This window comes from Grus americana, chromosome Z (assembly GCF_028858705.1).
Source record: "Grus americana isolate bGruAme1 chromosome Z, bGruAme1.mat, whole genome shotgun sequence".
Lineage (NCBI taxonomy): Eukaryota > Metazoa > Chordata > Aves > Gruiformes > Gruidae > Grus > Grus americana.
In genome coordinates, this window is record NC_072891.1 from 22830372 (window position 1) to 22853992 (window position 23621).

The 23621-nt window shown below is 38.9% G+C and overlaps 1 protein-coding gene across 2 annotated transcripts in view; it reads left to right on the plus strand.

The window, feature by feature from the left end:
• The window catches only part of ZSWIM6 (zinc finger SWIM-type containing 6), a 114234-nt gene that overhangs the window by 78705 nt on the left and 11908 nt on the right, over positions 1–23621 (plus strand). The window contains exons 5-10 of one of the 2 annotated variants that reach the window (XM_054809143.1): positions 9057–9236; positions 10822–10998; positions 11281–11427; positions 14388–14534; positions 16705–16965; positions 20191–20326. In XM_054809143.1, the coding sequence (XP_054665118.1) occupies positions 9057–9236; positions 10822–10998; positions 11281–11427; positions 14388–14534; positions 16705–16965; positions 20191–20326 (1048 nt within the window). The remainder of the gene's footprint in view (positions 1–9056; positions 9237–10821; positions 10999–11280; positions 11428–14387; positions 14535–16704; positions 16966–20190; positions 20327–23621) is intronic. The other variant, XM_054809144.1, reaches the window with a different exon arrangement.

The window sequence follows — 23621 nt, forward strand, 5'->3', positions numbered from 1 at the left end:
TATCTAAAGTTTTTAAGCATAGGAACCTCTCATGATTGTTCATGGGATAAAGCTTTCCTGGGTGACATCCTTAGAATCCTTTGTTATGCATATTAAATAAGTTGTTGTCATAAAGGTATTTCCTGAGCTGAATAACGTGTCTTTGCCGTAGTAGTTCTAGTAGTCTTGGTCTTAGGGCAATTAGTGGGCCACATTCTAAATGTTGGAACAGCCCCATGGTCTATTCTGAGTTCTCATTTGCTGATATTTTGGGCACTTTCTGGATTAGGGTGATACATTTTTGTGTTAAAATTTAAGACTAAAATACCATTTTACAAGGGGATGTCATGTAGTGAAATAATACAGTATGTTTCCTGAAGGATCATGCCTAAATTTGTTAGTAACACTTTGCTCCTCATCTAAAACTTAATTCTAAATGTTGAGTTTAGGCAAGGAATCATTATAGAGTAATCAAGAGATATTTAATTACCATTTTGCCATGAGCAAACTAATGATTGAGTGTTAAATAATGCTTTTTTTTATTTGGAAACCACTCTGAATTTTTCTGAAAAATGTTTGTAGTCATCTCTAGAAAATACCAAGTTAGATTCTTTTACCCTTAACTAAATGAAACTGTTCTCCATCTATATTTCTATCTCAGGCATTCCTTCCCTTTGCAAGTAGAGACAAACTTGTATGAATGGGACATGCCAGCCGTTCTAAACAGATTATCTCTGCTTAGTGCTTAAGTGGAGGAGGAAAAACGATAAAAGCAGCTAGGGTTGTTGCCAGTATGCCCCTATAGAAATTCCTTCCTGATGCCAGATTTGATGACTACTTCAGGGCTGCTGTGAAAAAGAATCACTAAAGTTAAGCATTCCTTACAGTTTTTTGTGTTCTAATACTATTTTTCTAGAGCTGCATACTTCATGCAATGCCTTTTTAGGGTCAGCTGTAGAGTAGAAACATTCTCTTTCCCCATATTTTATGGTATTTCAAAAATGATACAGCAAGGCTCTACGTTTCAAATTTGAGTGCCAAGCTTATATCCATATTTTCATGATTTCTTTGAATATCCCAACTTCAAATTACATCATGTTTTGCCTTAAAGCAAAGGAGAGTACCAGTGCCTTGCACCTGTAGAAAATAAAGTTAACTTCAAATTTCTAAGTTCAGATTGTACATATTACATGCCTGGCCTTGAAGTAAAAGCTGTAGAAAGATGCATCATGCTGGAGGTGGAATGCACCATGCTTTGCACCATTTCCCTTGGTCTTTCACTGTGGGACTTGTAAAGTGATATCTTAAATGTATTTGTGTCGTCAACTGTGTAATAACCAGTAGGCTACCTTTGCTTAATTGATAATAATTCTCTTTGTTTTGTTTAGTCTTGCTACCATGGTGTGGTTGCCATACAGTTAAAATACTCATGTGCCTTCAGTTCATGCACTTAAGGTTACATCTGCTTTTTCACAGAGTAAGCTGTTAATGTATGTCAAGTGTATTTGATTGATTTTGTGCTATTGGAGGCACTAAATTAACAGTACTTCTGAGTTAGCATCGCAAGACAGTTTTGCTGCTCTAAGGCTTGAGTTATGGATGACAACTTAAAGAAACTGCTGTCATGACCCTGCAGTGTCTCAGTTGTTGCTGTCACCTTCATTTCCCCGGTGAATGAAGCCAGGCTGCAGTTCTGTGAAGATGGGTTCTGTCCATCTTCTCTGAGGATGATTTCCTTCCTCCTTCATTATTGGCATGTGCCATAAAGGTATTTGAAATGAGGGTATATGAAGCCAGACTATGACAGTACGTAGGAGCTATTTTCAAAGAGGGTATTCTTTCCTGTGGTTAAACTGTGTTTATCAGATTTGAGGAATAATCCTGAAAGTAATTAACTTGAGTCTATAAGCATAGCTTGAGGGGCTTGTTTTTAATGCCATACAGAAATTTTGGGTTTCCGTTTAGTTCAGTTAGATGGAAAGTACTTTTACAGCAGGAGCCAAATGTCTTGAAGTACCCACATTAAAACAGTTTTTGAAGTTTTTATTCCTAAGCTGTTGAACTGATTTACTTATAAATGTCCTAAAGAAGTGTTCTGTATTGGAGCTGGTACAAAACTCATTGCAACCCTAACTGTGGAATCATGACTGCCAAGGTTAAGGACAGAGTTTTATTATGGTACAAGCTGGTACTTAGCATTATTTTTTTCCTTCCTTTCTTTATTTTTAATACTTGAGTAACACTAAGCTGCTATTTAATTTTCCAATACAACTTCCAGTAAATGCCAAAGCTAGAGAGAGTTAATAGATTTATGGAGAGGAATTACTAAATCCTCACTGATTTCTCTGAGCTTTACTGTGGTCCAGCAATCTAGCCTTATGATATTTTCCAGTTTTCTGTCTTGAATGGATACTGGAAAGATAACTGAAATTGGAAAAGTAATTTAAAGTGAGAGATGCAAGAATCTCAGTCTGCTCGGGTCCATCAAAGCAAGACAAAGGAAATTCTTTGTAATTTAAGATACATACATAGACTTAAAAAATGGGTAGGGAAGACACTCCTTCCAGGCAAACAAATGGTAGCTGAGAATTGTAATTGGAGCTGGACAAATTTAACTAGAAGACTGAAAATAAGCTTAGAATTTTGAGTCGTGGTAGCCAGGCAGTAGATCAGCTAACCAGGAGCTGTGCTAGGTTCTTGTATTAGAAATCTTAATTGAAGCATGCTGGTTTTGTAAAAACTCAACAATCACTTTTGGACTGGAAGACAAAAGTAACTCAGAAAACCTTAGAGTAGGAAGGAATTCAGACTAGCAATCATAATGTGTTCTTTTGGCCAGTTACAGTGGGTTATTTACATTCTTTGAGCGTAGTTGTGGCAATCATACTTTTTTCTGAACTTCCTGCTATGCAAGGGAGTGCACTTGCTCCACTTTTTTTTTTCCTTAAAGAAAAAAAGGTATTTTCATCCCTTTTATGAATATCTTGTTTTGTTTGAGCAACCTATCAAACTTTCCAGTTTTGTACCTTCCTAAAAAAACTGAGAGGAATTCATTCATGTCAATGATAAATTTAAATAGAGGTAGGTTAGTGTGTTTATAGTTAGTAGTCACATTAACTTTTCCTCTGAAATTGTCAAAGTCTCTGCAAATAGACTGTGACTGCTGAGAGTGTATTACCAGTTAAAATATTCGATAAAATGTCTGATCTGTATTTTGGGCAGGATCACACTTTGGTTTCACCACCTATCTGTCAATATAGGCAACTACTTAAACCTGTGAAGAATCATATGAAGACACTCATAAAGGGGTATTCTTGTATTATTTGTGCCAGTATTAGCAATGCTTTTACCTTCAATTGATTGATTGTGAGTGAATGAATAGTTCTGTGAATATCAGGAAGTTAATCAGTGAGGTTTATTTGTGGGTGCTTCATACTTCCCTGTAGCTTTGTAGACCAGTAGCCCATGCCTTGCTACAGTGGTTAGGTTACAGAGTACTATGACAGGTGCACAGAGGACACCTAATGAACATGTGACAGATCCTAAGTGCTCTTTTAGGGAGTCTCAGGCTATGATACTGTAAACTGCACCTTTCAAGCAAATTTCTGTTCCTGTATGAAACCTTTTGGTCAAATGGCAGAGTGCCTGCAAAGATGCGGCAGCTTTTAAAACAAACTCAAAAAGGCATAATCCGGAACAACGGGATCATGCAATATGACCAAAGTGCTTGGTTATTTCCTTTTTTCCATTGTGCTAAAAGTTGAAAACATAGGAAGACAGAAGCATGAGCTTTTGTTACTTGTCACATAGAGATCAGAGCATGTAGTTGATGATAGCTTAGAATAGAATCTCAGTACGTAAATACCCATTTCCTTTCACCCAAATACACGTGTGCCTTTAACCCTTGGAGCAGCAATATGCAGCCAGAGAGAAAAGGAAACTTAAGGAATGAGGCTTTTTTTGTGCCTGGGTTACACCTCCGCTCCCTCTGATGCATATTTGGAGTTTAGTGTGCAGAAGGGCAATGATTCCCTCTTGCCATCAGTGCTGCAGGTAATCTATTGCATTAATCAGCCAGCTAGTGTGAAATGCATGGGGAGTGATTATACTATCATACACAATACAATCAGCATGAAGGACTTGTCAAGACCAATACATCAAACTTTAATTCAGTAATAGAATGAATTAGAGCAAAATGAAACATTCTGTTCTCCAAGAAACACAGCACCCATAGAAAGCCTTTTTTTTTCTGAAGGCTGCACAGAGAAACCAGTATGCATTAAGGAATTGTTTTTATGAATAAAATTGCAACTTGGATCCAACTGAATGCTGAGGGTACTTTTCCTTGGGGTACTTATCGAGGAGAGAACAGCACTGAAGTGCTATGCCTATCTTCACTATTCCATAAAAGCAGCTGTTTAATTGGAGCATTCTCCAGTGGGACTTCTGATGATGCTTTGTTCTAATGGAGATCTCTCCATGCCTGAAGGAGGGAGGTGCCTTTGCCAGTCATTCTGAAGGCACTTGTCCTTCTTGTTGAGAAGCAATAAATACCATACACTACTTTCTTTGAGGTTTCCAAGTGGCTGTCCCAGTGAAAGTGCGTCTGTGTTTAAAAACCTGATGTAAACCACTTTAAAATCCTTTTCTGACACTTCTACTTTCAAGGGGTCGTAGGTTTTATCTCCTAGTATTGTTTCTGTTCTGGCACTTCCAATGCTGGAAAACGGTGCTTTTGTAATAGAATGGATTAGGCACAGTGGCAAGTGTGCAGCAAGTGCTGAAGCTGATTTGTCTGTTGCACAAAGGGAAGGATCTTGACTATCTGGGTCCATTTTCTTTGAAATGATCAAATGTTACTAACCTAGTAGCTTACAGGTTTTTAGTTTTTAAGACAGACATGTGCATTAATGGGAAGGGCAAAGAAATGTCACAGTAGATGTGCATCTGTTTCTTACATATTTTAATTTTGCAAATGAATGGATTGATCTTAAGTATAGTAAATGTAAAATTCCAAAGCAAAGGCCAAGTCTCAGCAACTGATTACACAGGTATTGTAAATAGCAAAATGCTGAACCAAGCTTAGCTACACAGCAGCCCTAACAAGGTAGCATAATCTTTTTAGGAAAAGCAGATTTCTTGGGAAGACTGTAATCAAAACCCAGTCAAACAGAATTGTACACTGGATCTTCAATCATGATCAGTGTCCTAGCCCCCCACTAAAACTGTTTCCATCACCACCTTCCCATTTACTGGGACAAGAGTAAAATATCATGGGATTTATGAAAACCGGAGCAATGCTTAATCTCTTGGGAGAGTCTGTATACATTCCTTGCACTTCCTTTAGCTTCATGAATATGTGCGTGCACAGGATGTGTAATTATTACAACATCTACTTTTACAGTGACTGAATACTTCTTAATGTTTTTCATTTTGCATATTTAAATCCTGATTGGTGTAAAGGCATGCTGTCCCTTTCTCCCAATGAATTCAAAGGTATGGATATCTACAGAGAAACACAAAAGTACTAGTGTTCCCCTGTACATACAAGGAAGGCATGCATTGTGTAAAGCAGTAATGTAACCTATGGTTTTTGTGGTGTGAGGCGCACTAAAGATGGATGACAACTGTGCATTTTCAAAAGGAGGGCTGTCTGAACCAAAGGTCAAGAGGATTAGTGTTGAACCAAAATAAGTAATTCCTTGCTGCAATATGACTGTTCTAATAGTCATTCCCTTGTGAAATTAATATCAAATTGGAATTGCAGCATGTCTTATATTTTCAGTTATCTTCTGGGGGAAAAATTTTTGTTTATTGGGTTGCAATCATTTTGCCACTGTGCTGTGAGTAGTTTTGTGTCAGAAAAATGTAGATCACAGTCAAGGGATCCAAATCAGGACTTTACTTTTGGTTTAGTAGCATGTAGTTTGGGGCGAAGATGTGTCAGCCTGCTGAGAACCAGTATGAAAAGTTACCTGGTGCCTGCAGAAAGGGACTCAGGAAGAAAAGAGCGAGCTGTGTTAGAGAAAAACAGAGTATGTAAACACAAACACATTCGATCTGGTTTAATTTTTTTGTTGAGTTTTTTTCTTTTTAGTTTAGTGATACATTTGTCCATATTGCAGGTGGCATTGGTGACATCATTCAGTCTAGTCAAACAGGTAAACTTGAGAATGTATTTTGGGAAACTTCTTTTGAGTACAGACTGTTACCAACAGCAGTTTCCAGGCTGAAACCATTGGAAATAGATTTAGATACCTTCCCCACAAATTACAAGTAGCTACCCTTCATTCTTCTGTAATCCTTACCTGTAGTAAAGCATAAGCGTGATCAGCAGTTTCCCTGTACAGGAACCATTAGGCAGAAAATAGAGAATCTCTTGTTTGAGGCCAGTGTAAACCTTCAGATTGGTGGCGACACTTAAAGGCCAGCTCAGAGGGACTTCCACTGAGCAGCATCAGAGTGAAACAGGAAGAATATCCTCCAGGCTCCTTCCAGTTGGTGTGTGGTAAAAATCTGGGCACAAGTGAACATTTTCCTCACTTTACAGTGCTAGGAGCAGGACAGGAACCAGTGAATTGAAAGAGCCAGAATGGAGCAGATGTCAGGGGAGGGGGAAGGTGCTTAGGGAGCAGGAGGAAAAGTTACATGAATATAGGCAAGTGCACATGTGCTGGGGGGTGCGGGGCGGGAAAATAATCACACACCACCACCACCCCTCCCCAGCCAAAATCCTAGAAACTTAAATAGGCTGAAGAGTGTGGGGTCACTGGCATTATGCATCCCTCCCCCAGATGGTAGCCTTTGTAGCAGTACAGGAGCTGAGCCTGAGGCTCTTTCTGCTCCCTTCTCTTCTGGTGTGGGGAGTTTTGTCTCACACTCCTCTTCCTGCAGGGAATTGGGCAGCTGTGAAAGCTGAGCCACATCTGAGATGTGCATGCAGCTCGCCCTGAAGTCACTGGGAGCAGGGTGCAGTTGGGCTCTATTGAAATTTTAAGTGGTTTGTGTGGGGTTTATTAGAAATGCACTTGTCCTTGTGCTTCATTTGCATAAAAATAGCCTAGGTTTCTGAGACAGTCAATGTAGTTATGCTTGACATAGTTTCCCAAAGAAGTTTTTAAAGGATTTTGGTACTTTGCGGTATCTCTTCCCCTCTCCTGCCTCTTAGATGTACCGCATGCATAGTGGAGCTTCTGAGGAAGGCGAGTGAATTCCTTTGCCTCTGGTGGTGGTTCTGGAAAAAGAAAAGGCCACTCGTTTTGTAGGGGCATGGTGTAATTGGCAGTGTGTGTTCCGCCTTGCTGGATGATTGAAATACTTACCAAATGCAGTTAAGATATTCCAAGTTGCTTTTGCCTCAGTGTGAAAACACTGGGAATCTGGTTACAAAGTATTAAATTGGCTTTTATTTGTTAGGTGCTGAGAGGTACAGTGTCTCCTTAGTGCCCTCAAGTAATACTTGATTTTGAAAATAAATAAGCAAGCCCAAGTTAACTATTCTCCAAGGCTTTCCAATATGCCCCATTTTTGGTTTTGTTTTGCAGATTGCAAGAAATAAATCGCTCTGTCTTGGGCAGTGCTGAATGCGTTGATGCTTATTAATAAGAACCAGTTGTAATTTGACTCTGGAAAGTTAAGTGCGTTATGAGTATGTCTAAAGAAAGTCATATGATTTGATTTTAAAAGAAATCTTTAAAAACAGTATTGGCCTTATTCACTCCCATGGCAAGTTTTGGACACTTAAAAAAAAACCCAAAACCCTTGCTGTACTGTACTTACCTACTGAACAGTAATACTCTGCAGTAGTGTAGTGTCTCTCTGGTGTTCTGCACTGCACCATATCATATTTTGCTGTGGTTTTCAGATTTCTTTGATATTACTTCCCCATTCCATGTTGGCTTGAATAGCAGGGGACTTGCAACCTTAAGGATCAGGCTGTTTCCACTGACTCCTGTGCTGTGGCATACCAACGTGCTGAGTTACTGTCGGAATTAATGTAATATAATGGCCTGTGCTCTGGGTATCCACTTTGCATTCTTAGTTAGCAAAAGAATACTTGAATGTGAGAATTTTATTATTGTAGAAGAACCAGCTACATTTTTATTCTTATTTTTTTTCAGCCAGTCATGAAGATCGCACAGTTTAAACATAATCTCTGAATCTCTTGTAGTGTATGAGGCATGTTCTTAATGAGCAAATGAACTGTTGCTAAACAGTACTTGCAGATGTCTTCATGCTTCTGTCAAAGTTCACACTGATGAAGAGACAGCTGATTTAGAGAAAAATCTTTCCATTTGAAAATTGTTCTTAGAGACCCTGATGTATTTATGCCCGCCCTGCTATATAGTCTGAGGGAGCAGGTTCCAAAGTGATGGTATGTGTGAAATGTCAGCGCAAATGAGCTTTCCCTTCAAGCTCCATAAACAGAAAATGTAAAACAAATTTTCTAGTGTAACCAAATAACTGAATTGCAGTAAAAATGTGTTACTCCTATTAGACTGCACAAAACCAGTGTTTACTGGATCTCTGAGACCCATGTGTGTTTGGTAATGAGTTATACACTATCAGCAGTACTTCTACTGGGTTCTGAGTGTGGAAGTAGATGTTTACAAAATACATGTCTTACTAATGCTCTTCTTTGGTTCCTGTAATGTGAAGCTGGAAGATACTTAGTTCTTGTTTGTAGAAAAAACCCTTTTGCTTCTGGTACAAAAATTAGAAGAAAAACTTGGGTAATTTCCTGCTGTAACTCTGTGAATCCTTGTTTGCCTTTGACTGATGTTCCTGTCAGATGAGCCCTACCTTGTGAACTCTGGATTTCCTAATACAAAAGACCTCTTAATGCCCTTTAATTGAGAAGGTTGGCTTGGTACCGTCTTTCAGCTGCTTCAGATGGGCCATGCCAGCTCCAAGATCCTGCGTCAGGAATTCAGTCTACCTAGTGTTAGGCATAGCTGGGAAGCAAGCAGTGTAGCCTTTGAGGGGAAAAAAAGTGTTACAGTATAGAAGTTTGAAATTAGTCGTTGGCTGCTGCATTTTTAATAGAAAACATAATTTAGCAATTTTTTTAAAATCAGGTGCTCTGTGGATGTGTATAGTCTTAAATCCCCACTGCAAGTTGGAGCAGAAGGCCAGTTGGCTAAAACAGCTGAAAAAATGGAACAGTGTGGATGTTTGTCCCTGGGAAGATGGAAACCATGGAAACGAGCTGCCCAATTTAACCAATGCTTTGCCTCAGGGTGCAAATGCTAACCAAGGTGAGCCTAAACATATGCACTGACTGCAACATATAATATAACCTCTATCTTACATACTCTAGCCTTGCAGAATTCAGCACTCTTTCCTGGGACAAGTAACTTTCTTGTTGAGGATTGACCAGCCAAAATTATTTTCACTAATACTATCCTTGCAGAAATGATAAATAGGTGGGGGTTTTTGTGCTGGGGCTGCAATGTTTTCAAAGCAAGTATTTGTGTTTAGTTAGGTCTTCTAACTTTTCACTTGGTCCTTCTAAATACATGTTGCATGAAAATTGGATGTCCTTAAAGTATGTCATGTAAAAGCCTGTTGTTTCTTTGCTGGACTATAATCTTGTATTCCTTCTGGTGTTGGGATTTTTATTTTTTCGCAGTTACAAAGCCTTTGATACCTATTTAAAGAGAGATCTGTTGCAACTGCATTAAACTTGAGTGTGTGAGAAACTAAAGCAGCTATCTGTGGGATGTGCTCTGTATGTGCAGTCTGCATTGCCAGGTGTGTAGGGGGCACAGAGGCAACACTGCCGTCTTGGAGGAGGTGTCTCTTCTTACTTGATATCATGCTTTCTCATCTAAAATGTGATTACCGAATCTGACAGAAGCCTTGTCCTCTTCAACCAAAGATGGCTACTTTGCTAATAACTGGGGAAGATGCAGGATATTTACCTGGGGAAAAACCCTCGTAATCATCAAAACCCTCAGTATTTTGATATGTATTTCATATAATTATGATAAAATTAAATGCTTGGGAGGTGGCAGATTTGGACTTAGATGTTTTTTTCCTTGTTTCTTTTTCTTGGAAGATTACCTCTGAAGGAAATAGACTTGGTTCATTTTTAAATGGCACAGCTAGCCGGGGACAAAAGTTCATTCAGCATATAACTCCCTACAGAGGTGTTTTGCTTTGTGTATCTTGTGATGTTCAGCCCAACCTGGGCAGGCTAGTGGTAACTCTGACATGGCATCTCAACATTCATAGACATAGTGCCATGCCAGCAGAGCGATTTTGCTATAGAAAGATGTCCAGTAAGGATTATGTCAATCCCATGGCCTCAGTACCTCACTTTCTTTACAGTATTTGCATATGTTTGTGATTAAAAAAAAATATACAAGTGCTCAAAGTTAATGTCACTTCTCAAAGAGAAAAACTAAAAACCTTTCATACGGTGCTTATCCGTCACTCATTTCGGAAGCTCTGTGTCTGAGGAGGAGAGAAACTGGGGATGCTTGAATATGGCCGTGTGCCATACACTGCCTAGTTTGTTTTTAGGGGAGTTCTGTAAGTGCTGTTGAACGCTCTTCATCTCTAGCTGTTCCCTCTGCAAAGTCCTGTTTAGCAATAGCCGTGCTGGTTTGTAGATCTCTCTCTTTGAATGCAAAGTGAGTGGCACATACTTCGTCTGAGCTGTTGGGTAATAATAGGATGTGAAATGTCATTTGTGGGCTGCTCAGTACAGGGGGGCAAGGCACGCTGCCGTTGGTTGGGGGTTGGTGAATAGCCAGAAGACGAGAATACTGTGAATGACTGATTCACATATGAATGAGTAAAAGCTGATGCAGCTTTCTGAACTTGTGAAAATGACAGATTCATCGAACAGGCCACATCGGACGGTGTTCACTCGAGCCATTGAGGCGTGCGATCTGCACTGGCAGGACAGCCACTTACAGCACATTATCAGCAGTGACCTATACACCAACTACTGTTACCATGACGACACTGAAAACTCGCTCTTTGACTCTCACGGGTGGCCCCTCTGGCATGGTAAGTGGCTAAACCGGAAAGACGTTTCCATGACTTGCTGCTTTGTTCATTTTCTATGGCATTATTTTGGGGGGGATGGTGGGGAGATGAATGAAAAGCCTGGCAAAAAGAACAGAGGCTCCCTTAAAATGCTGGCTCAGAAGTAGTCCTTTAAGTTTCGCTTGCATAGTTTTAAAAACAACAAAAAAACCCAAACAAAAACCCCCTTTTGAGTAACTTAGGAAAACAGGCCGTTGCAGACATGGAAGCATTGCCATTCCTCAATTATTTTCTCCATTTTAGAACATGTTCCTACAGCCTGTGCGAGGGTGGACGCATTACGATCTCATGGATACCCACGAGAAGCACTGAGGCTAGCGATAGCTATTGTTAATACACTAAGAAGGCAGCAGCAGAAACAGCTGGAAATGTTCCGGGCTCAGAAGAAAGGTAAATGTGGGGAAGAGAGAAGGGCAAAGGATGTGCTGAGGTGACGATAACACCGGATTGGAACTTTGCATGAGAAAACTGGGTTTGAAACTAAAGTGAAAGAAGTGGCTTTAACTCTTCAGTCCAAACGATCGTAGCAGTCATGTTCTGGATGTCAGAGGTTTTCTGTAAGCTGGGTTGTGAGCTGTGCAGGACACGGGCTCTGTTCTGCCTTCTGCAATATGTCTGGCATGATGGGGCCTTTATCCCAGTCAGGGCTTTTGGTTACACAGTGAAAATACTCACCCTGTGTAATTTACTGGCTTTTAAATGGAACTTTGTATTTGGTGTAGCAGGTGTTTCATTTTTTTCATCTGACATAATTTAGCTAAACTGTATATTTGAGGTGTTAGCCTAACATTGACGTTGAGGGTAAAAATGTGGCAAAATCTGCAGTACAGAAATTCATCAAATTTGGCAGTTTGTTCCAAAAGAGTCTCTTATAACGCTTAAAATTTTAGCATTTCTGAATAGAGGTGGATTGCTTTTTTGTTTTTTGAAACTGTTTTTAGAAAATGTTACGTGGCATTCCTGTGGTGAGCATTATCCCTGGTTTTTTTGAAGGAACGTTTTGCTTTAGATACAGTTTCTATGCCATGTGGTCCTTGCTACTCAAAATAGTCCTGCACTGAAGTTTGTCGTTAGTTTGAAGTGACAGTGGAGGAAGGGGATGGCTTTGTGGGTAATGCACATGGAATAACTGGACTTACTTTGTTAGCTGCTACAAGAATTCCTTAATTCAAATTTTATTTTATGTCTTCATTGATACTCTTAACTGTGTGTATCCTCATGCATTGTAGTCAAAAATACTAGTGTGAAGTCATATGTGTAAATTTTTCAAGTGTGTATGTAGATGTTTTCCCAGAAATGAGCATTTAGAAGACAAGGTAGACACTTCACTAAAAAAAAAAAATCAGCTGGCAATTCCTATGTACCTCTTTTTTTTTTTTCCCCACAGTACCCAAGGAAGAAGTATTTTTTGAACATTATTGTGGATCCTAGATTTGAAAAAAAACTTAAAAGCACTTTGTATTATTACTTAAAAAGACTTAGCAAATTCTCCTATCATGTAATGTATCTTTCCATAACAAGTGCTCCTCTAAAAGCTTTGCAGCTTTTCTAGCTTCTCAGACTGGGGCTAAGAAGGGAGGGGGCTATGTCAGTGTGTGTGTGTGTGCATGTCTGTATGTACTGCGGCAAGCATGCTGGTCACAGTACTGCTCCTTTTCATTCCCAGTTGCTAATGCAGTATCTAGACATTCAATACTTAAGTTCCTTTCCCTGTGAGCAGTTTCTATAGCTGTCAACTAATATTTTGCTATTTTAAATAAAAAATGGAGGGTATGAAATGTGGTCCATCCTACCCTGAAACAAAGTAGTTTGTTGTTTCTATGCGTCACTCACTGCTTTCTTATTTTTTGCCTCTTATGTGTGGAATTTTTAAAAACCACACTTTTAATACCACAAAATGTGCTTGTCTGCTCTATAAGCAGATGAATTCTGCAGCTACAGCCCAGCTTTAGGTTTTAGTTCAGCAAACACCACATGCTTCTACTTAGCTTTTATTCATGTGACTGATCTGACGTCCATGGAACCACTTGCATGATTTAAAGTTAAATGTCTATATGACTGGACGACTGAAGCCTTTGTTTGGCATGACACAAGTGAAGCTCATAAGTAGGCACAATAGAATAAATAAATAGAACATAAGTGAGTCAGAAGTCACTGTGATTAATCCTTTTTGGTAATATTACTTCTGCCTGTCATCTTTAGTACATGCCATTTGTTAGTAAGACAATGATTTACTTGTTTGTTTTTCATATTACGTATCAGTAGTTTTTTTTAAAAAATCCACACTTTCCTGACAGTGTGACTGAGTTTCATTTTGTGGCCCCACAGATTTAAATAGAAGAGAAGCAGGATTTAAAAGCTCTGTGTTAATACATATGGTTACTCAGAAAGATGGTACTTCGTGAACAAGAGAGAGCAGGTGCAGTTACAAGTTAGTGTATAACACGCAGAGAGACACAGCATCCATAGTGGCTTGTATACAGTTTTTAAATGGTCACTCATAACGCATCTAATCTCTGATGGTTTAGTCAAGTGTATCTGTCTGGGAGGAAAAAAGTTGGGAGTTGGAGTCAAAGGGGAGCTGTTGCCATAAGATACTCAGTAAAAAAAGGGATTTGGTGGAATCTCTAACATCTCTTACCACAACCACACTTCCTTCAATTCACTGTGCTAAACAGTTTTTTCATGTTCTAACCAAATGATGGATGAGGACTACAAAACAAACTATCCATGAAAGTATTTGATTGAAATTTTAGAATGACCAAAAAAATGCACTTGATAAACTTAAATGGGGTGTACAAGAAAAATTGTCCTTTAAACATTTTATTCTTTTTTTTTTTTAAAGGAGTTGTCATCCTGAGTTTATTACTTCAATAAATATTTAGATGCAGGATAAGCTCATATTTTATTTATGAAATTGGGATGTTTTTTAGAATATTTCCATTTATTTCAGTGCCATCAGATTAACTTAAAATGTAAAAATGTTACTGTGTCTTTTTGGATGAGGAAACTGTTGTGAATATTTTACCCAAAAAAGTCTTTGCTGTAATTTTTCAGCACACGTTTTCAGAAGTTAATGGTATTGAGTAAAGACACTGCAGTTGAAATTTTTGACCTGTAATAGACTTTACTAGTGCTCAAAATGTTTGGCCTTTGTTCTTTTTCTTTTTTCCTCTTTTAACATATTCACAAAGGTCAATGAATTCCTCCTGAAAGATAGTGTTTTCTCCTTCTAAGCAGAAGCTACTGGAAATACAATTCTGTACTCAAGAGCATTTTAATAATTTTTACTTTTATGGTTGTTTTGAAGGGCTAACATGCATTTTCTTTCCCTCCCTCCTCCTTCCCAGAACTTCTCCACAGAGGAGTAACCTCAATAACGAATCTTGAAGGTTGGGTGGGACACCCTTTGGACCCTATTGGCACCCTCTTCAGTAGCCTGATGGAAGCCTGCAGGGTGGATGATGAGAGTTTCCATGGATTCTCAGACTTCACAGGTAAGGCCAAGCAAAGGGAGCAATCTTCTATACGTCTTCATTTACCAGAGGCATTTTTCTATCTTACCTTTCTGAATCAGCTTCAAAGCCAGTGTTTTTATAGTATAAGAACTCACATTTGCATTCCTTAAGAAAACACAAAGGATAGAAAATGTTTAAAGTAAAATATGAAAGCACTTAAAAAATTACCAGGTACTCATTCTTGAAGACAATTCCATATTTCATACTTCAAATAAAAATGAATAGGACTTTATAGCAGCAGCCCTCTCCACATACATTGCTCTGTCCTCTTTCTGAGAAATTGCAGGAAATTACAGGATCACAGAATTGTTGAGGTTGGAAGGCATCTCTGGACATTATCTAGTCCACCTTGCTCTGCTTAGAGCAGGGTCATCTAGAGCTGGTTGCCCAGGAATGTCACCAGTTGGGTTTTGAATAACTCCAAGAATGAACACTCTACAACCTCTCTGGGCAACCTCTTGCAGTGTTCAGGCACCCTCACAGTAAAAAAGAGTTTTCTTATGCTTAGATAGGATTTCCTGTATTTCAGTGTTTGCCCATTGCCTCTTGTCCTGTCACAGGATACCACTGAGAAGAGTCTGACACTGCCTTCTTTACATTCTCCCATCAGATATTTATACATTTTGGTAAGATCTTCCTGAGCTTTCTCTTTTCCAGGCTAAATAATCCCACCTGTCTAACTCTCATTATATGAGAGATGCTGCAGTCCCTTAATCATCTTTGTGGCCTGGCACTGGATCTGCTCCAGCATGTCCATATACTGGGGAGCCCACAACTGGACATAGCACTCCAGGTGTGGGCTCAGCAGCACTGAGCAGAGGGAAAGGATCACCTCCCTCCACCTGCGGGCAGCGCTCCTCCTAATGCAGCCCAGCATGTTATTGGACTTCTTAGCTACAAGTGTACATAATACTTCAAATTGATGACAAAACACTTAAAATTGATAATATACATGGTCTATAAATTATATGAATTGGAAAGTAGTGTTGCAGTATCGATACATGATTTAGGCTAGGATGTGTATTTCACATTTAATTTCAGTACTTGCTGCCCAGGGGCTTAACTGATTAATTCCTTAGTCTCTTTCCACCTCTGCAGTAGCTTCTTATCACCACCTGTGTGGACAGAAACTGAATTCATCCCTCTACGTGCAGCTCTTCTATATGCACATCTGCAATCTTCATGGAGCTTTGCCTCAAAACTCCTTTTATTCAATTAGATTTTCTTTAATAAATTTCTAATCCCATCCACCAATTCTGGAAGAACTTTTAATTAAAAGAAATTGGAAATCAGATCCTTTGCAATTATAAAAGCCCCTAAACAACCCCATGAAATAGGAACAGTGTGTTTGAAAAGTAACTTTCTCCTACACACACATATGCAATCTACCAAATGTATTCAGCCTTCCGATTTGCTGCAGTTGTCCATCTCCTCACATCTGCCCATTATAACCTTTTGTTATAATATATTATATACAGTCTATATATAGACTGTAAACTGCTACAGGTTGGAATAGTGTTTTGTCATGGTGTGTCTGTGAACTGTCAAATGAATCGGTAGTACTCTTTAAAGCAATTTATGGCTTTGCATGTAATCTTTACTAAAAGTAGGACTTCTAGTGTTGGTGATACACGCTTTTATCATAAATACAACCATAACAAATAAAAAAGCCTGAAAAGAGTGCTAGCAAACAGAGGATGCTTTAAAGTTGTGGAGTTCCCAGGCCTATTGTATTTGTACAATAACTTCAAACAAAATCTATGCAGGTGTACAAGCACCTTTCCCTTCCTCTTACAGATCAAGGCTTTAAGGAGATACAGAAATGGGTGGGGGGAAAAAATTGAAATGGATCTTCCAATTTTGGCCTCATTAACACAAAGCTGGAGAAAGTGCTTTTCTCTAAATCATGCAGTTTAAGAATGAAAACTCATTTTTACTTGAGTAGATTATATAAAACCTAATTGTTTTGTGTATTTCTGCCATGTGGAATTGGATAGGATATTTTAGATTGGATTTTGAGATTGTGCTAGTAATTTAAATCATTAAAAGTAATACTAGCAGAGGAAGCATTTGTATTTCTGGCATTGTAGTCAGATCATGGGTGAGAATGATTTGCTGATGTGTTTTTCTCTTGTGTCACCCTTTACAGAGAACATGGGGCAATGCAAATCTCTGGAGTACCAGCAGCTGCCTGCACACAAGTTCTTAGAAGAAGGGGAATCTTACTTAACGCTGGCTGTGGAAGTAGCATTGATAGGGCTGGGGCAGCAACGAATAATGCCAGATGGCTTGTATGCACAAGAGAAAGTTTGCCGAAATGAGGAGCAGCTCATTTCTAAGCTACAGGAAATTGAATTGGATGATACTCTGGTGAAGATTTTTCGAAAACAAGCAGTCTTCCTGTTAGAAGGTAGCTGAATATAGATGCTAACTGCTTCTTTAAACTATCTTCATTTACACAAGCACACAGAACTAGTATTCCTGTGGAAACTGCCTTACATACTTCAGATGGTTTTTTGATGTAGAACTCCACCAAAATTTTGTTTCCAATCTCTTACGAAAATCAAACATACTTCAGATATCACCCGACTGTTGGGATAAGGCATCTGTTGACCTATAAGCCTTTTGTTTTAATTTTTCATTACATTTTGTTCTTCAGATGTGTTGCTTGTCATAATTTTCGTATCCTGATTATACAGCTCAGGCTCACAATTAAATAATATAGACATCAGTTGCCATCAACAGTTCTCAGGTAGCAAAATTCTAAGTGTTCCTTGCATCCTGGAAAAAGGACTAGCAGCTTTGTAAACATAGGAAGATTTGTACTTCTATTCCCAAGTGAAGAGCTCAGAAAATTCTATTAGAATTGCTGGGACAGAAGTGTAGCATTTTATTTGTAGGAATTAGGAAAATGACTTGCCTCTGAAGTTTGTATCATATATGAAAACTGAAATATGTGGTTAAATATTGAGGCTTAAGGCCTGGTCTTGTGACTAAATTTTGATCAAGACACACAATTTGTGTTTGGGAATTAGCTGATGTGTTGCAATAAAATCTGCACAAAAAAGTGCATTCCTCTACTTTAGCTTTTAAAAAGGCTTAACATGTAGCTCTTAAGCCTCATGTTCAGAGACTAGTCTCATGGGTTCTGAGGTTGTCTTTCTGCGTTTTGGAAGAAAAAACTTCATAGGAACCAATTAGCCAAAGGCATGGTCCAAGTTTTGAGTGCTTGGCCAAGGGATGGTGGGGAGAGTGGTACTGCTGTAGGTAAGTTGTGAAGACTGTTACACAGCAGTTAGATTTTGCTTTCTTTCTGTAAGACATTTGTCTCTTCCTCTTTAATGGAACAGGTGCAGTATGTTGTTGAGGTTTCTTTGACTTGCTATTTTTGTCCAGATCCTTAAAGACTTTGGTACCTACTGATGGTGCCATTTGAAACTGCAGAGAAGTTGCACCATGGGGAGAGTTTCCATTATGGTGTGGCTGTACTGCTGCTTTATGGCCTTTGGACAAGAACAGCTGCTAGCTGGATCCAGCTATTAAATACCATACAGCGATCGTATAGATTAAAAAAATCAATTTGCTGCGTCTGTTTGCTGGTAAGGACACTTTATGAGGAAAAGGCAGGATTTTCCTAGTGTTCTCTGATAATTCTAGTTTATTACTTTGATCATGGAAATTCTTTTAATCTTTTCTTAGAATATTAGAAAAATGATCATAGCAGGAAATCGGCTAATATAACTACCTACGAAACTGCTGTGGTGAGCAGTGTGCAATGATGGTCTTGCATTACTGTGTGTGACAGATCTGGCTTTCCTGCAATAGCGTCAGTTTACTCCAGGTTAGGCAGAAAATGCCAGCTCACATGGAGGCAAAACTGCAGTGATTTAAGATGCTAATCATATCAATTGTGGTTTTATAGTTAAAGTCCTGTAGATATAATAAAGAAAGCTTAATCCAATATTAAGCTGATTTCTATGCTATTAATGCAGATTAATGCATGCTCTATGTAGCTACCATTTGAGTGCGTGGGAAAGCAGAATATAAGACTTTTGCAAGATCTGTTCTAATTTTTTGCTTGGCTGCTAAGTTAATGGTAGAATATATTTTCATATAAATGCTTTGTCATGTATTCTTTGTGTCCTAATGGAGTTTCTGACTGGACCACCAACAGGCAAACATACATGAAATGGCTTCTTTCATTGAAGCAATGCCAGCTAGTTTTGAATGGCTTTCAACTTAATTTTAAATGATTGAGACACACTGTCACCTACTAAATCTTCATTGACACTTCCTTTGTAATCAGTCCCAGTCTTCAGAAATGCCCACCTATGGAGCTCAGAATTTTTTCATGCCTAGTGATTTTTGTCTTTGCATGTTGTGCTAAGGCACCAGTCAGAAAAAACATTGCTGAAACAGTCTGGCTGTTTCTCCTTGACTGCTCTCCTTGTCTGCTTCAGTGTGGAGTCGGCCGTGTTAGTATGAAATGCTACTGGAAGCTGTTTAAATGACACTTGTGACTCTGCAGCAGAGAAATGTGCTCATGCAGTCATCCATCCATCCAAGTATGGTGGGTTGGAGTCTCTAGTAGAACAAGTAGTAGTAACTTTTAGGACTTCTGGCTGCTATCTGCAATAGCAGTCCAATAAATCTTCATGTAACATTATATATCTTGCAACATTTAATGCCTGAACCTCTAGTCACTGAAGTCAAAAGCAGTTTGACACAGTTTTTTTTGTTAACAGGAATAACAGTCATAAGTTTGCAGGGAAAAATGTGAAAGTGAGATTCATATGTATCAAGAACATTCAGAACTCAGGAAGGAAATAGTTACATTTAACTTTGTTGTTGTTGTTGTCTTAATGCCACTGTTATGAAGTTGAAATACTGCACCGGCTGCCCTGAATATGCGCAAAATCCATTGCCCCAACAAGGGGACGGTTTCCCCACAACAAATACAATTTTTAAGATCATGTCACTATAATGGACGAAAACCCAGCTTTGGTGCAAGATCTGACGTAGTCTTCTGGAGACCAAGTCCAGACCAAAAGATTATTTAAATGCCTAATGTCACCTGAGACATTAATGGGGATCAGGTGCTACTCTAGTGATTGGTCATATAAGTTCAATTAAAGATATACATTTTTCCACTGTAACCACTCTGGTTTTGGTGTGTGGTTGTTTGGTTTTTTCCCCTGGAGGATTTGTGACAAAGCAGTCATGGACCAACAAAGTGCAGAGGGATTCATGTGCGCAATGTAACTAAATGGAGGCAAAGCTAGGATTATCACTTTCTACTTCTGCATACTTTAGGCTTGCTGAATGAGCCCCATGGAGCATTGGAACCATTCTGTCATCTGTATGTGCACTGGTAGTGTGCTTAGTACTATACAAGTTTCAGTCTGTCTTGTTTCAAAGAATATATGGTATTTAATATACTTCTAATATGTTGTATATATGTGATATATAAGTAATATATTTCACGGAAAACAGCAATATAACTTTACCTTTTGTACAGAAAACTCTGTCTCTGAATATCAATTCTAACCAAAGGTATAGTGAATGTTTTTAAAGGTCCAGAAGTTGGGCTTTAGCAGTATGTAAAGACTTTACATTCTCTTTCTCTTTCCCGCAGCTGGACCATATAGTGGTTTAGGTGAAGTTGTCCATCGAGAGAGTGTTCCAATGCACACATTTGCCAAGTATCTCTTCACCTCTCTCCTACCTCATGATGCTGAACTGGCATACAAAACTGCACTGAGAGCCATGCGGTATGTATTCATGAGTTATCTAGATAGAACACAAGCAGCAGTTGTGAAAAGGGGAAAAAGCTTGGTAATCAAGACCTAGTCTTTTTTTTCTAAAAGAAGCATTCTTTAAGGAGAAATTATTTTGGGTCTGTCATCTGTAAAAGCAATTGGTATCTATAGTAACTACAGTATAATAATTTATAAATGTACAATTATTAGTGTTTACCTACAACTGTAAAACAGCATTCTCTGTTAGAAATCCTTTTAGAATCCCACTCTTGGGGCATGTGGTTTTGTGTTAAACAACGGCAGCTTTAGCATGTGCACTTTCTTACCCATGTGGTTGTGTGTGAGTATGATGGTGTTGGTGAGGAAATGACGAAAGGGGCAGCTCAACAGCAGTCTCAGGATCATCTACGTCTTAGCCTGTTCAATAGGACTGTTTGTTCCACTGGCCTTCTTTATAAATTAACTCTCAATGATAGATTTGAAACCATATGGCGTGGTCAGAGCCAGTACTTTTTTCTTGTGCTTCATAACAAAGCAGTCTTGCCTCTGGGTGAATGTTGAGATTTAAATGGAGCATGTCATATGACAACAAAATATCTGACTTGCATCCCATTTGTCTTCAGTAATCAGGAAAAAAGATGTTTCTCAGGGAGTGCTGTGTGTGCTAGCTTTATCTCAAGGCAGTCCAGATTGGTAATGGTGGCTAAGAAAAGCCACCTGAAGGAAGATTCAAGGGCCTGAATGATCAGCAATAAATCTGTTGTCCACATACAATGCAGGGAAGAAACTGGTCCCGCTTGGATTGTCTGCTTGCTGTCAAGAACCTTGTAGTTGTTGGCTGACAAAGAATAGCCACAACTGAATACTAAGAGCAATCAAGACCCAGATATTAAAAAAAAAAAAAGTGTTGTTTTTTCCTGGTCATTATTATCAAGAGTGATTGCACAGTGATTGAAGGACATGCTATCCATGTAAGTAGTGTTTAGCTTCATCAGATAGGTTAAGTCCTAGTGGTTTGGAGGTGTGTATTCTGGAGCTAGTTTCTCAAAAAAGCTAAATGGGGAGAAAAATATTTCTGTGTTCAAAGGACTAAACGGGAAGACATGCATAAGAACAAAACATAAGCTACTATCAGGTCAGGCTTTGTCGGGTTTTTTTGCCTCCAAGAGTGTCTAGTAATGGATGTTAAGGAGAGAGTCTTAAGAAATGTGAAAAGTGACCTTCTGTACTTGTTGCATATGATTGGCATTTTAGGAAACAGATTAAGACAAAAGTGCATTACTAGTGAACTACTGAGAACATTCAGACATGTGAATAGAAAGCTGTCTGGGCCATCTGCGTACACCTCTCTTCTCACAAGTTAAGTGCATCAATAACCCTGGTCATATCAGATCAGCAAGATAGTAAAATGTGGTGTGTGAGGCTTGTTAGTTTGTTTATTGGTTTTGAGGTTTTTGGGTTTTTTTAGAAGAAAGGTCAATTTTATAAAGTAGACTTGTGTCCTTGTATTTATTTTCGGTTACTACCTTAAACTGTTTCTCAGAGATTGTGTGGAGTTTTCCTCCTTAAACTCACCTACTGAAACCATGCTGAAAGGCTGGAATAGCTATCCATCAGCAGCTTTGCACAGTGCACTGAATGCTTCAGTGAACGTGATGGCAGTATGCCATTCCTTTTGAACAAGGATTTGGGCTTTTCTCAGAAACCAATCATAACTGAAAACTTCTTTTCCGAAAGTTTCCTTTCTCAACTGGAAAAGCAAGCAAGACACTGAAAGATCCAAATGATAAACGCTCCACTTAGTCGTGGGTAGCTCCAGCCATCTTTTGGTATGAAGCTGTCATCTCAGGCCAAAGAAGTTACTTTTCAAACAGACAAGTATAAGAAAAACTTGTATGTTCATTTCCATCTCATAAAATCGCAGGAGACATCAGCGTAATTGGGGCTGTTCTCCATAGCTCTTTTTTCATCATTTTGTAAGGCAGATGAGAGTTCAGCCGTAGACAGTAATCAGTCTTTCTGTATTTTGGTATTTGGCACTCTTCAGAAATGTGGACTTCTGTCTTGAACTGTGGTGATGGCAGGTTTAGACACTTTCTATTCCATGTCTGTCTGCATTCTTCAGCATTTCTCAAATTCTCCTGAAGAAGGTTGGTTCCTCTTTCCATTCATACCGAAGCAATAGTTCAGTGTATAAAGGATTCCCAGTATGTATACCAAATGAAAAAGTAACTTAATACTGCCTGGAGGGGGGACGAAGAAAGCAAACATGAAGATTGAATGTCCATCTCATAGTTGTGAGATTGAATGGATCAGAAGAGGAAAACTTGAGCATCTTATCTTCCATGGCAGGAAGGAAGTGTCTGTGGCAAGAACAAAAATCTCATACGGAAATTAGTAAAGGTGCTGCACGGAAACCTGTGTGGTTGCTCATACTTTTAGAAAGTGGAGCATATTTCTTTCTTCAATTTAATATTTGTTAAAGAAATTAACTTCCCAAGACCCCAGCTAGTAGCTCTCCAGACATGACTGTTTAGTGTCAGTCTACACACATCAATGACCTATGATGACAACACTGGAGTATTTTACCTCTCTGTGTTCAAAATCATCTGTTGCTGTTTCATTTTTTTGAATCCTATTTTAGTGTGTGGAACACTCAATCAATGAAAACTGAGACCATAAAGGCTTTCATGCGTACACCTCAGGTCTGCAAGGACAGGGTTGTGCTATCCTTGAAGGTCACAGTTCTCTGCATGCAGCTATGAGACACATGGAGTGGATCCTTGGAGAATGGGGATCTGCAGTGACCTAGTTGACTGCTCACTTGGAATCTGAACTAGTATGTTTGGCTTAGTTTGGTTGATCCCTTGTTAAGCCTGAATTTCACCCAGGCTTTGGGAGCCGGACTTCAGTGGTGATGTTTAATCACAAGGTGGCTTTGCTAAAACCTAGCTAAATAATTCATGTTTGAAAGGAGGAAAAAAAAAGGTGAAGAATGCTAAATCTGCTTGTGCTTGTTCTGATGTTCCCTAATCTTGCCAAAATTGCATGAAAGCCATCAATTCACAACAGCATTTCTTTTCACAGCAAAAGAACATAGAAGCTGGCAATGGAATTCAAAGTGACAGAAGATTTCCCCAAAACAGCCTTTCTTTCATTGTCTATTTACTGTTACTCATAACCTAATAATACCTTTAGGTAGCTGGGATTTTTACTGTTTATTGAAACTATGTAATAATGCATCCATCTCTCCCCTCACCCTTTCTCTATGCTTGGAAAAAAATCAACTGAAGAGTTTATATGTATT